The sequence below is a fragment of the Lates calcarifer genome, linkage group LG7_1, assembly GCF_001640805.2.
Source record: "Lates calcarifer isolate ASB-BC8 linkage group LG7_1, TLL_Latcal_v3, whole genome shotgun sequence".
Taxonomy (NCBI): domain Eukaryota; kingdom Metazoa; phylum Chordata; class Actinopteri; family Centropomidae; genus Lates; species Lates calcarifer.
This window is the reverse complement of record NC_066839.1, coordinates 12,458,620-12,473,380: the sequence shown is the minus strand read 5'-3', so window position 1 is coordinate 12,473,380 and position 14,761 is coordinate 12,458,620. Positions and strand designations below refer to the sequence as shown.

The 14,761-nt window shown below is 39.9% G+C and overlaps 1 protein-coding gene and 1 pseudogene across 2 annotated transcripts; one reads left to right on the top strand and one right to left on the bottom strand.

Moving 5' to 3' along the window:
- The window catches only part of LOC108895599 (nucleoside diphosphate kinase 6-like), a 22,035-nt pseudogene extending 19,079 nt beyond the window's left edge, over positions 1–2,956 (top strand).
- Positions 2,957–3,100: 144 nt separating this feature from the next.
- On the bottom strand, positions 3,101–8,362 carry baalcb (BAALC binder of MAP3K1 and KLF4 b). 2 transcript variants are annotated; one of them, XM_018694475.2, is made up of 5 exons: positions 8,112–8,362; positions 7,412–7,617; positions 6,569–6,791; positions 4,332–4,531; positions 3,101–4,154 (listed from the first exon to the last, which is right to left on the bottom strand). In XM_018694475.2, exons 3-5 carry the CDS (start codon positions 6,747–6,749, stop codon positions 3,990–3,992), a joined length of 546 nt encoding a protein of 181 aa, XP_018549991.1. In that variant the 5' UTR covers positions 6,750–6,791; positions 7,412–7,617; positions 8,112–8,362; the 3' UTR covers positions 3,101–3,989. The 2 variants fall into 2 exon arrangements, with proteins under 2 accessions (XP_018549991.1, XP_018549993.1); XM_018694477.2 differs by having other exon boundaries at positions 8,188–8,362.
- Positions 8,363–14,761: the final 6,399 nt, after the last annotated feature.

Here is a 14,761-nt window from a genome sequence, read left to right as displayed (position 1 = left end):
AGGTTGGTATCTGTAATTAATTCAACACAGACTCATAGTAAATATTCATGAGCTTGAACAGTTTAGCTTTTTAGAGACTCGTTAGCAGCACCGTGTTGTTAACACGTGAACTTCATTTAACGCTAAGTCGATGTAGTAATAGGACGAACATTTAAAGCTGCGCATGAACGGTTAGCTACATGTCTCCCGTTTACAGTGTGATACCTGTTCTTTCTGCAGACAATGTTACTAACAGCTGGTCGCCTCTCCAAAGTGCTGCAGCTCACCCTGGCGGTCATCAAAGACGCTGTGGCTCATCCTCTGATGTTAGAGGTCAGCTCATATCACATTCACACTGTAACCTCTGTCAGGTGCACTGCATTAGAGGGTTCATCTTTTACTTTAAAGGACTATTGCTGCCTGTGAGTCTTTGACAGTGAGCATTGCTGTCAGATAAAGACCTCTGTGTGCTGTGTGCTGCACTATAGGGTGACATTATCTTCCCTCTCTCATAGTCTTTTCCATAATATATGGACACAAAAAACTACAACAGTCAACTAAACATATTACCCACAATGTACAATTATTTGAATGCAAAATTTTACATAGTTTATGTCAGTTCCACAATTTGACCTTACATGCTGAAATACAGAGTGAATAATATTTGAGGTTCTGAGCACCTTATTTAGAAATGTTGTAAGATTTAGACTGTGGAATAAATGAAACTTTTTGATTGATAAACCAAGCATCATTCATTCAAGAAAATAATCTCAGGAAGTGGCCTGTTCCATGACGCCACCTAGCCTGCTCTGCTCTTCTTGTTATTTAATTCAAACAGTAACTAAGCTTCATTTGCTGGCTTGATAGATTCAGGAGCCCTGAGGCCTCAAAGTCATGAAAGCTGTGTCAGTCATAAAATATTCCATTAGCGAAAGGTCTAATTTCAAAGCCTCTTAAAGTGGACCTGTTTTCTTCTTAATAAAAAGCATAACAGTGACCTTTTGTATGCACTCATAAGTATTATCCTTCTGGTAAGTGTAGCAGATGGTGTAATAATATTAAAATGCTGCCCCTTTTCCTTTTAGTTTTGTAGAAGAGCTCTGCACACAGTGCCGTGCATGTAATCATGAGCCAAACATATTTAAATATACAGTTTGTGTATTCAGTATCAGCAGCTACCATGTGGCACAACAAGGTAAAAGTTTTTTTCCCTCTCAGGCTCTTCACCAGAGGATCCTGGACAACAACTTTGTCATTGTCAGATGCAAAGATCTCGTGTGGAGGAGGCAAGACTCGGAGAGGTTTTACGCCGAACATTCAGGTGGGAATAGGACTGATTTCTGCTCAGTAGTATTAAAATGAACACAGCTTTTGATTTGATTGTGCCATAGAGATTACATCTGAATAAACAAATGAGTCAGCAACCCGTTTTAGCAGGAATGTGTAGGTTAGAACGAGTGATTCATCCATCACTGTACTGCTACAGCAGCCACACTGAGCCATTGTAGTAAACCCACTTATTTTGCGTCTTAGGTCGATTCTTCTTTCAAAGACTTGTTGAATTCATGTCAAGGTAAGCCTCACCTCACACAAAGATATAAATGTACAAATCCTAAATCATTACAGTAATTGCATGTGTAAAACCACTGTTGCTTTATATGCCTTTGGATAAATGTGTTTTTTGTCTGATGTATTGGAAATGAAATGACGAGGAAATTTCCATACCACATAACCCCACTGGGCCGGTGCAGAAATAGCTCGCCTCGGTTGACGTTGCTCCCATTTCATGCTCAGCAAGTCACCAGTAAATCATTTTCTGAAATTTCACAACAGGAGTTTCAATTATCAGAGGACTGCCGTGTTTAGCGCAACACCCCTGGAGCAATTGTCTCGAAAATTGCCACGCAGCCCGCTCACAATAGCTCCGCATGCGGCGAACACCCACTGGATCGCAAACGGTGCTTGTAATCACGCCGTCGTATTTGTCTTGTCACAGCAGAGAAATCAGTAGTTGCTACAGCAACCTTTCTGTGGGAGCTGGTAGTGTTATTGGAATCATAAGAAGCATCTTAAGCGTGTCAGCTCCAGTTGGTATTGTTTTGCTAAGACTGATAAACCAATATCTCCGCATCCAGGATGTGTATTTATGGCTGAGCTGTCTTCCCAGGAGGTTCTGGAGTGAACAGATTGGTTTTGTATGAAAACCCAATCAAAGCCTAGAAAGCATCCAAAGCTCTGTGTGTAACAGCCACACAGAGCACTGTGTGTTATGTGGCACTAACTGCTGTCAAATTCTTTGCCACAGTGGTCCAATGCGCGCGTACATTTTAGCCAGAGAGGACGCCATACGTCACTGGAGAGAACTGATGGGACCCACCAAAGTGTTCAGAGCCAGATACACCTCCCCTGCCTCCATCAGGGCCCAGTTTGGACTCCACAGACACACGGAACACAACTCACGGCTCAGGTGGGAAACATGTAGATCGTCACACATTTCAATATGCACGACTCCTGTGTGTACATTTAAACTTAATCCTGCATTGGAAAATACTTAAACTTATATTTGCATAAAGTTTTATCAGTAGGAGACTGTTGACTGTTTTAAAGCTTCATGGACTGAAACTACACCAATGCAAGTTCTCAAAGGTCTTATTATTCAACAATACGTCCAATGCAACTTATCATTGAAGTCTTAGGGTCAAAGCTAGATGTTTGCTCATATGTAACCCTGTACTTCCAATAACCATTTTCAGCCTTTTTATTTTCAGTGCACTGAGGAGTTAGTAGATTTTCAAACTCATCTTTCTTTTCATCACTTCTCTAGATTCTGTTGAGTCAGCACAAAGAGAAATCAGTTTCTTCTTCCCAGACTTCTGTGTGGAGGAGTGGATGGAGAAAGACGAGCCACTGTTCAGATCCGGACAGATACATTTTGATCATCAAAAACAGATCCACACGCTTTCGGCGCAAAGCTGACCCAGAGCTGCTGTTACAGTCACCGATCAGGTCAAAGACAAAAGCAGAAAGACTCTGCCGTTGAGTATCCATCGCTCATAGAAAAATGCAAGCCACCAGAGGTGATGCCACATGCTGTATGTGATACTGTCATTGTGCATGTTAATTGTTCAACTCAATTCCCCCAAGTGCCAATATGTTCATCCCACGTCTGTGTTATTAAAAGTGATTTTCCCTCCAAGCCATGTGCAGTAATTTAAAATAAAGGACTGTTTTTGTTGATTTATTGTCATTAGAAAACACAGATGACTAGATAAGAAAATCAGACACTGTATTGTACAAAACAACACCATGTAGTAAGACCAGTTTTCACATCATCATCATCATAAACTCTATACCCTCCAGGCTTCACTGTAAATAGTGCAGTCATCACAGTCAATTTCAGTTTCCTGAGCCATACAGATTGTAGCACAGCAGCAACTACACATTGTGTATCAATGTCAAATAACAAAACTATAAAATATTTATGCTTTGTGAATATTTAATAATGTTAAATGATACTGTGATAATACTTCTACACATATTTTGAGAAATTTGAATGTGCCAAATTATGATTTCCTCTAAATTATTTTCAACACAAGCTGTCTGCTGAATTGTTCATTTATATTTGCTCTGTTACTGTTGGTACTGTAAAATGTCATGTTTTGTATTTTCTCTTACCAAACTACAGTTTTATATGTCATTGTGTTAAATGTATCAAAGTAAAGTTAAGCGTTGTGGTAACAGGCACCATAGAAATACATCTCACGGTATTCAATACAACACGGCCTAGTTAAACTTCTTTGTTTTTTTTGTTTTTTTTTAAGAAAATGAGAAAATGAGCCATATTTTTGATGAGTATCTAAATTTTAGAGTTCAGAGTCTCACGTATCCCTCTTGAGCTTCATCAGCCTTCAGATGCTTTTAAGTTTTCTCCACAAAAATAACGATTGCTTCATCTATTTCATTTCACAGTCAACGTTATTCTTTGGCTTCCTCCCGTTTATACCCTGCACTCAAGTGTTTTGTGTGGCCACCTGTTTCAGAGTTTCCACTGGTTTCATGACCTCGTAGGTGGTGAGGGACTTCTTCACCTTCCCGTTCTTGTCCACCTGATGGATGCTCTGTGTCACTGTGATGGTCACCTGCTTTGTTGACATACGATTGTCCTGCCATTTTGTCTGTTAATGGTGAAGGATGAACGATGGGACATAGTAAATATACATACTAAATTTGAGCTGTGTAGTGTGTTTTTTTTATCCTTTTCTGTTTAATTGAACATTTGAAAATATGGCAGAAATGTTTGATGTTCCAAATTGACTTGGCAGAATTTAAAAAACACCCAGGGCGAGACTTACAATCTCTTCAGTGTGTAGAACACTTCGGCGCTGCACTGTGGTGCCAGTCGAAGGCAACACCTCCTCTCTGGGTGGAGAGGCCAGTATTGCAGGAGGGCTGCTGGGTTTCACATCATTCAGACTGGCTTCAGACACGGCCGAGCACACCTTCAGGTACGCCTGCGCAGGAGGAGGGAGGCCGTCCTCGAAGAAATCTGGAACTGTAACAAAACAGAACCTCAGACTCTAAAACAACTGGAGTCGTCTTGTTGATTGCAACCGATTTAACAAACGGACTGGACATGCAGCCTCAGTCCCAAAACACACACCTGCAGTCTTAGTATATATGTGTTATGTATTTCTGAATACTGCCAACAGTGCAGCTCCTGTTAAAATTTGCAAGTGGAGGATTTTCAAAGAAACACATGGACACGCTTGTTTAACAAGGCTCCATCCTCCATGGTGCTTGAGCTCAGATGCTTTTAAAACATACTTTCATATGTAAAGTAGCTGCAAACAAGGTAGGGATATTCAGACAGCATTCTAATTAACCCCACTCAGACAACAATAAAGCAAAACTGAACATCAGAAAAAACAAACGAAAAAAAGGTGCTGAAGACATAGCAATATAATAAAAAGAGTACAAAAACAGAAAGCAGATAAGAGGCAGCTTATGATATTTACCCATAATGATAATAATAATGTTGACAATATTAGAGGAACTGCTTCATTTGGGTGCTGAAACTCCGTCGTTTTCAGACAGAGAGTAAATAATAAAAATTAGAACAAAGAAATCTGACCTTAAAACACTTTTTCTTCATCTTCTGGGACAGCATAATAATAAATATAATATAATATATAAATATAATTATAAACCTTAAAATGCATTCTTTCAGCTTTTGGAGACAGTGGCATGTTTACATGTGTACTGTGCTTTTATTCATTACCATGGTTTCCTTCAAGTATTTTTCTTTCAAAAAAAAAAGTGTATTCCACTCCCAGCAATACAAAAGATTATCACACCAATAATGATTTACAGGGTGTTCAAGTGGATAATGAAATAGTGAATCAGAGCGCATTGGTCACAAGTCAGAGCATACAGACAGCTTATAGGTGCATTACTACTGCCACTGAGCTAACCTGACTGCAGTGAGAGGCAGCGAACTGCAGTGAAGGGTGTTCAGTTATGGAAAACACCTGAAGCATTATTTGATGTGCACATCAAGTGTGGGTTAAGTGTACTAGATGTTGGCATTTCACAGATGTAGATCACATATTGTAGATCTCCTCATGAAGGTTGTTTAAGTGAATTCTGCCTATGTACATGTATGTTACCATATTGCGGAAACACTACTTGATTTAATCTCTGTGGTTACCAGGTGCTGATTAATTTGGCCAATCCTGGATCTGTTTTATCTCCTCAGAGTGGTGCTTAACCAAATTTGTCTTCACAATTACATCAAGGCTCCTCTGCCTGCATTCGCTCGCAGCTGTATCTGTTGCCATGAGAGCCAAGTCCTGTTAGAGCACGCTGGCTTTTGATGTAACCTATTATGCCCATTTACTGATTCATCTCCTCCTGGCTTCAAAGAAAACACACCCCCAATGCAGCGGAAAAGACGAATTAGCACACAACCAACGAATTATAGTCAGATCTGTTCGTTTTTGAGCTGCACACAGAGGCACAAGTGACTAATGCACACTGGAGGAGGACAGGTTTCCACAGGAGATGTTTTATCTGCAACACATTTGCTGGAGCATGAGGGTCACCACAAGCATTTTGTCACATTCCTTTCAATTTTCCTTGAGAATAATGGTTTCCTTTTTGAATGGGCAACGATAAAACCTCTAGAGGTGTTTCATGTGAAAAGAGAAAGTGTGTTACACCTGCAGGATTTTTCCTACAGAGAAAAGCAGATAGACACGTAACATGTACTCTATAGGTGCCATCTTTCACTTTGATGATCACAGTATGAAGCAAGGAGCCCTCATTGCTAATCTAATCAATCATTACTTACAGCAGTATCACTCTAGCCCGGTGTAACATATACATGAAAACCATATGTATTTTGACAATATAAGGCACCACTAGACAATGTCAGGATGCTTAGATGATAATTAAATACTCATTTATATAACACTTTAAGTTAATAACAGACATTAATGTATACAGCAGTTAAAATACTGCTTGCTCCTGTTGGGAGATCAATTAAATATTTTATTCACCCATCCACTTAGTCATGATTCATTCTTCTTACCAGGGCTGATAGTTTTCTCAGAAGTGAAGCCGGCCTCAGAGTTCTCAGAGGGGATGCTCTGGATGGACGACAGGGGAATATCAGTGTCTGTGCTGGTCAGCCACGTCGACTCTGTCTCTTTAGTCCAACTCTCCAGGTAGCGAGGCTCCAGGGCGTCAGTCCTGCTCCCTCCACAGCCCATAGCTCTGCCTCGGGGGCTCCTTCACTTCCAAGCTGGACGGTTCTTCAGAGGAGAAAAAGAAAAACAGATTTGCACTGGATTTCAGTTTATTCATTAAGAAAGAAAGAGGCATAATTAAAGTAAGCTCCTTTTAATCTTCAAATAAAATACACTGTGAAATAAAATAAATATATACATGTGCATAACTTTATTTACACTGCAGAAAACTCACACTAAGGAACAGGAGCCATCTTTTACAAGTGTGCTGAGTTAACATGGGAAAAAAGATAAATAATAAATAAATAAAATCAGCAAGCAAACAAAATTCAGCATGACGGTAATACATAAAAAGCTGCAATATGATTACCAGAAATTAAATAGTCCCCAATATAATAAAGAGTAAAAACAAAAGTATTAAGTACTTTTTCCTCTTTTTTTATGATTGCAAATGATTAATTTAGAGATACCAAGAATGGATTGAGGGAAACTTGATTGTTGGGCTTTAGTAAACTGTGATTGGCTTTTTAAAAAACACTTTCTGATATTTTGTTGGCAAATAAGAAAAGAATCTGCAGATTAATCAATAATGAAAATGACAATTACTTGCAGCCTTCAACTAAACACTATAAACTGTTTAAATGTGGGTTTCTGACTCATATGAAATTAGCATGAACAATACTTACAGCACAGCACACAGCTGTGGGAAAAACCCAGTGTCCTCATATGACTGACGATTAAGTCTCTAATCAGCCGGTTGAGTGGAGTCAACTCAGTCACGTTTACATTTCTTCAGAGCATATGGAGGCCACCATCTTCTAGTACTGTCAATCAGGTCAAGGGGGAGATCATATTACACAGGAGCCTGGTGATCATCAAAACATGTAGTCACCTGTGGAAGAAGAAGAGAGGGAGAGAGACTGTGGGAGTGAGGGAAAACCATTATGACAACCAGATCTATAGCCTAACCACGTTACAGCCACTGCTCACTGTGGGTGATTGAGCCTAGTTGAACCGGGCTGAGATGAGGTCTGAATTTTACTGATGTACTGTCCACAACCAGGCCTGCTATTGATCATATCGATCATTTACTTATTGAATTGTTTCTCCCAGGACAATTAAGGGAATCCAAATGGGCATCAGGCATACTAGCATATAGGGTAAAAGCGACGGTAAAAGCGCAGTAAACGCATATGGACCCGTCAAGCAACAGCAACAACAGCTCTCGCGCTACAGGCCGAAAGAATAACAACCACTGACAGCGGTAAATAAACAAAAACAAAAACGGGGTTGAGGTTGTTCTGTTACAAACGCGACCGACGCCGTTTAGCGCAACTAACGCACAGAAACCACACCGCACAGTCAAAGACGATGATAAATTCTTACTGATAATATGAATTCGCTGAGGGTTTTTTTTTGTCTCGTCCCGGTGCTCCCCCGTGCAGCCGTCTGCCAGACAGACCTGAAACATGCTGTCCGTAATGACACTCTGCGTCTGTCCGCACCGTCACTCATTCTTCACTGATTCATCCTCGTTTAACCAGAGCGACGGAGAGGACAGTAAATCCAGTTAAATCATCCAGCCTCCTCTTGTCATGAAGATGAGGATGGTATCTGTGTCTCTAAACTGAAGTAAAAAGAGATTACCTCAGCTGTTGCCAGGTAAATTTGGAATAATTATACTGGTCCTCTTATGGCATATGTGGTTTCTGATTACTATGCAATAATGAAACTGCATTTTCACCTATTAATATTTACAGATTGCCAGATAACATATATATATATATATATAAAACAGTAATAAATACACAAAAATATTTAGGATACACAATTAAGAACTGGACTGGAGACTAGATTTGGGTAAAAATACAACAACTCTATGTACTTGGCATATGGAATATTTGCCCAGATTGTTTTGCTTTATATTTTAAGCTTGTAGTTGAGCTCTTGTCCGAGGTGACCTTCACAAAATAAGTTCACTGTCTCGCTCAAAAGTGCTTCAGCCAGATGTACTGTATGTAAGTGGCACAGCAATATTAGCCTTCTGGCCATTTGGCCTTAAAACACCAATAGGATGTTCACTACTCTGCCCACAAGGGGACAGTCACAGCCCGCTCCTGCAGGCCACTTCAAGAACCAGTAAAGGACAGTGATTCCCATATACTCTTCATTATACAGGGTTGATGTTGTGAATATTTAAATACGGGTGGTAGTTTGTTTGGTATACTTATAAATCCCAGCTACTGCACATTAATACATCTCAACATAATGCAAAAAAAGTCCAGTAAGTGGAAAGAATTGTATTTATCCTCAGTGCAGGAGAGTCGGTGTGTCTATACATACAAACAAATGTGAATCCAGGCTTTTCAGTATGGAGTGTCACGAGTGTGTAGTCAAGATAAATGGTCAATTCAAAAACAGTTTATTAAATGCGCAAAAGGTGACAATGTGTAAAAAACAGTAAATGTTTAGTCATATGATCATGGTCCTAATATCTTAAACTGAAATCAAAACATATAGAAGCACAGGTCACTGGTGAATTTTTCTGATTCCATATACTCATATGAAAAATGTATTTAATTGCAATTAACTGTGCTCCAGTTTCCTTCATCACATCAGACAAAAGTGCAAAACAAAACTTTCAGTGACTCATTTTGTTTGTTTTTAATTACTATTTGTTTTGAATCATTAATTTGGAAAGCAGAATTTTGTGAAATGACAGCCCAATGTGGTTCTATGATCGCAATATAACGCCACTGAACTTCGCTAATTAACAGCGAATTATTTCCACAGCTTTATTAAAGGTAAGATGTGAGATACAGGACCAGTCATCAACAGACTGAACTTTTCCACAGCCGACATTTTGTGTGATTGTAGGAAAAACACAGGTGTTATAATAACATTAATGATGGCTCAGTGTCACAGTGAGTCATGACAGTGTGACAGTGTGAGTCAGCATGAACAACACAAGGACCCTGAAACTGAAGCAGCTAAATGGAACCTCTGCTTTTCTAATGATGACGAGTCAAAACATCTGCAATGAAGAAGCTCCAGACGGTTGAGAATACTAATGGAGTCCTGCCATTCTGTGGTCATATTCATTCTACCACGTAGTTGTTGATTCCTTTCTAAACCTGCATTTCACCAATTGCTTGTGAAACTTCTCACTCGGCAGCAAAGTGCACATTCATCACACTTCTCCTCTGTGGTCGGTCTGGAGTTTTGATTTCCACAATGAGCTGAGGGGAATAATAAACAGCATCTTTCTTCTTGCTTTTACGGCGAGTGGCTGCGTTTGAAAAATATAGCTGATCTGAACGAGAGCTCTGCTCCTGTAAATCAAGGTCATTTATTTCTGACGAGCCCGCTGCCGATAAACTGCGTTACGAAAAAAACAGACAAAGGATGGAGCTTCAGCTGTAAGATCAATTCACTAATGGGCACGCTTGCCACTTGTTCCTGTCATACGGCAGTGTCAGGGGAAAGATTTAACGAGCAACAGTGTACAGTATATGCCCAGGTCAATTAGTGATGACCACCTATAATGATTGCAAATACTATTCATCACTTTTTATGAGGTCTTACAAGTTGCAGAGACTTGACTTGATGCACAAATACTTAAAAATACAGGCGTAAAAATAGGATTTACAAATGGTCAACTTTTAGGAAGATCTCCTGCTGCTTTGAACATTATCAGCGTAAACTCTGCCCCACTACAATACATCTCTCCTCACTAATGGACAGTCTGTAATGGAGAAGAAGACAGTGACAAGATGACAGAAGAGCACACTGATTCCTGAGCCATGAGCAGCACTGAGCTGAAAAGCACTCACAAACACAAATGATTCATCTGTGTAGACAGTGAATTCTGCCTCACCCAAAACACTACACAGCGCAGATCGCCCTTTAAATACGGATTCAATCGTTATTTTGCGCAGGTCTGGCAGGGTCTGAGCTGAACCCCCCCCCACCCCTGACTTCCTTCCTCCATCACCGAGTTAATGAATCTCGCATCCTGTGGACAGTCAGGTCAATATGAGGCTGGGCAGTTTTGATTTGTATGTCCTGCCCCTCTATCCTGTTGGACCACTGGTCAATAGGCCTGTCTTCCCATTACCCTGGCGATTAATGTGGCGCCCTGCCAAACACCACAGTGTCATGGGTGGGCCCTCAGCAGTTTCAGCTGCAAACAAGGCAATGAGGATGCATGCTGCTGAATTATATTGTAAATGTACTCTGCATCAGGTTTATTGCTTGCAACAGCTTTCCTCTCAGTGCAAGAAGCAAGTCTGTGTCACGCATAGTAGAGAGTTTTTATTTCTGTCTTTTGGGGCAAGGCCAAGGCTTGTATGTCTCTGATTAATGACTATTCAAAGGCTCAGCATTTAAACATTTTACATTCAAAGCTGTGTTATCTGTGTTTTTATATAGCTGAGTACATATTATAGTACCATAAGTTATAGGCCTAATATTTTTCTAACAGTGGATGAAATGAACTACTTGAGTGTAAAAGCGATCATTTGTAGAGACAGATCCACAGAAAATGAAAATCCCTGCAGCTCTGTGAAGCATTTTAGCGTCTTTGAGCTCATTGTTTTGTTTGTTTTGGCCTACAACTGTAGTGTACGGATACACTCTCACCACACAGCAGAAGCTGTTTTCAGCCAAAAAGCTCTGACAAACCAAATATATACTACTTGCCCAGCACCAAACGGCAAACAGGAAAAGCATTTAGAAGCTAAAGAGTCAGATATTTCCCTCATTAGTCTGTCGAGAGTGAAGATCTGTTCTCATTTATGTAACTCAAATACCAGGATTTATGCTTGGGGCTCCACAGATAACAAATCAGATGTCAGTGGATAGTTTTGCTTCTGTAGAAGCCTTTTTCACAGCACACATTTTGACTTGTCATAGTAGCAAAAGCACAGGTGTTGTTAATAACATTAACAATGGCTCTGTTGTATTCAGGTGCCCCAGCAGCTGTTGATTTCACTCATCATTTGTTTTATCTAAACTGGTGTTTTTCTCTCTGTTGCAGTATAGCCTTGACAATCCACCGTCACTGTTCCCTAGTCTTCACTATGAAGAGAAATTTTTATAATAGACATGTTTTCATTTATGCTAAAGATGAGAAGCATGTTTTCATTTTACTCACAAATTTATATACTGTGTGTGTGTATGTGCGTGTTAAACCCAACTCAGCGCTCCAGTTGGCCCCAGCAGTCGTCCCCTGCTGCTTCATTTTAAACAGCTGGTCAAGGTTGATAGCGCATAATATGCACTCTCCATTGATTTGCAAAGTTTTGCGGGAGGGAAAAGAACTTACTTTTCTGGCAAATTCTGTCAGGAGGGGGTGGGGGTGAATGAGCCAGAGTGTGCAGCAGCAGCAGAGCAGCCAAATCCAAACTTTCACTGGGATTTCAGTGAGACAGCCGGTGAGTTACAGCCCTGGAAAACTAATTAGGATGCTTTGGGCTTGGAAAGGGGAAATGTTGTCACAAAGGATCACAGGTTTTGCTATCCATTTCTTATCTGTCAAGAAGTGTGATAACTGCAGTTAAAACATGCTGTGCTCTAAAGCATATTGCATGTGATGAAGTCACTGAATTTGTCCCTGCTTTGTCCGAATTTTCAAAAAAGATGTAATTGATATCATTCGTATACCAGCTCAAACTACAAAAGACAACATACTAAACAGAAACAAATATTTTTAGCTAGTCTTGTTACTGAGATATTATCATGTCTGCTTGTCCAGACTCCATCAGCAAATTGTTGATATTGGAGCTGCCAGTGATACAACGAGCAGCTTATCCAGATTGAGCTTTGCCTGGAGGTTGGGGTTCAGCAGCATCAATCACATCTCTGGGCTTTTTTTCTGGCAGAGACGCGCCTCCGCTCCTCAGACTGGCAGAGGCAACAACCCCCCCACCACCCCACCCCACTTTGTGCCGGGCCATGCCAGAGATCTCTCCAGAGGTTGTGTTCTGTCGATCCATCATGGTCTAAGCTAACATGACACCTTTTCATTAGTGGAAAGTGTTTTGGGGGGAGGCGCTGCTAATAGCACTGCCCTAAATAAGCAAGTTGGGCTGGTATTTACTAAGCGATCATGGTAATGAGGTATACTTCGGTTTATAGCTCTTAATTTACTTTGGGGAATAAGCAGAGCTGCCTCATGAAGCTTTTTAGTTTTCATAAACATGTTTTGCTTTTGTTTTTTTGGAGTCAGTTGACATTAATAACCACTTTAAAAGACCTTTGATGGTCCAATTCATAAAGATTACCAGCAAATCTTTTTGCAGCTATATTTTCTTTAAAAAACGGGGTGTCTTCTATACTCATCCCTAATGGAAGCTGGAAGAAACTGCACAGCACAGCATCATTAAGTATATATATGTGGTCATTCCTGTTTCAGAGCCTTAATTTTAGAACATATTAATTAATATATTTCATCATATCTTGATGAAACAGCCTTTTATCTCATTTAATTACATAAGATGGCTGCAAAAGAAAAATCAGACCTCCAAAGCCAAGTCTGTGTCAAAACTTGTACAGCACTAAAAGTCATGTTTGACCTAAAATGATGAATACTGCCACCATAATAAAGTCATTCTCCATGACTGATTTATGTAATTCCCTTACTGTCATTTACATTATCAGTGGAAGTGCTAAAATCGATCTTAGCCCACTCCTCTGGCCTCAATTGATATTTCCGCCTTTTAAATTCTGGTGAAGGCTGGCCTATAAATGCAGCCTTTGCACTTTATGTGCTTCATTCGTTTTATCCTGCTAAACACACAACTCTAATCCTATCAAAGGCAAGGGAATATTCCAGAAAGGGCATTAGCTGGGGCTTATGAGGCGAGGGAGCGGAACATTAGTATTCATGGAATTTCTTGGGACAGACTCTTAGTTTTAGGGAAATTATCTTGGGAAACTCTGATGGATGGAGCTCACATAAACATTAAACTATGAGTTAGCATGAAGAGTCACGCTGGATGTTGGAAATATGTTGTGACGTTAAAGTTTTAACATCGGTGTCACATAAGACAAAAGATGTTTTACTATATGAGGTCCTTTAATGATGTAAACTGTGATCATTTACCATTCCCCTACTGCTAATCCTCTCAGTTGCTGCCACTAAAGAGAGACATTGTAGTAGTAGTTGCTGTAGTCGACACTTGGCTAATTCAGTGAGTGAAAAGGAGACAGAAAGTGTCTGTACAGCAACTTTCTTGATTAAAATGAAAGAGTCATGTGATTGTGGGACTGACCTGGGTCCATCGTGACTAGTGATTTAATAGAAACTGAAAATTTTGAGAGATATGCCAAAGATAAACATTTGTGTTATTCAAGCAGCAAAGCACTGATTCTGGCCTTTCTTATTCAGAGTTTGATATCATTATGGTTAAGAAATCTGTGCATAGTTTTAAATTTCATGCAATAATTGGACAGATGTATGGGTCACTTACTTAAATACCAGAAGATTATAAAGGGACTCTCTCTTAAATGTCACATAGGCGTGATCAAATACATAGCTGTACCTATTAAATTATTATATGAAAGATGTTTGGGTGTGGAGGTGAAACCCTCATTGAGAAATGTTGATTGATGACATTTCTCTGAGCTGGATACCAACAACTGTGGATTAAGTGCTCTACAATTATCTGTGTAGTTTGAAGGCAGCAACATGTATTGCGGTCCTCCCTGACCTGCCTGACCTGCTCATCCCTAAGTGCATAAATAAGCACTTAAACTGAAAAATACATCATAACATATCATTTTGTTGTGTGGAGATGTGTCTCTGGCTTCAATCACTTGAGCCACTGGCGAGGTGGTGTTATTATATATTTATATATATATTATATGTGAAGTGAAGGCTAGGTCAGTTTCCCTGCATTTCTCATTCAAGAGAGGAAGTTCAGATTGACCAAATTCAACTTCTGAGAGGAGTTATTCTGTGTGCCAGGAGGGCGAATCAGGATACAAAGTTAGTGCTGTGTTGAAGGCTGCACAGCATGAACAACATACTGATT

Bases quoted from the DNA above. Each gene is read 5' to 3' on its own strand.
- baalcb (XM_018694475.2), bottom strand. From the start codon at position 6,749: ATGGGCTGTGGAGGGAGCAGGACTGACGCCCTGGAGCCTCGCTACCTG. The intron at 4,532-6,568 runs GTAAGAAGAATG...GTTTTGTTACAG, and splicing joins TGAGAAAACTATCAGCCCTG to TTCCAGATTTCTTCGAGGAC. The intron at 4,155-4,331 runs GTAAGTCTCGCC...CACCATTAACAG, and splicing joins TTCTACACACTGAAGAGATT to ACAAAATGGCAGGACAATCG.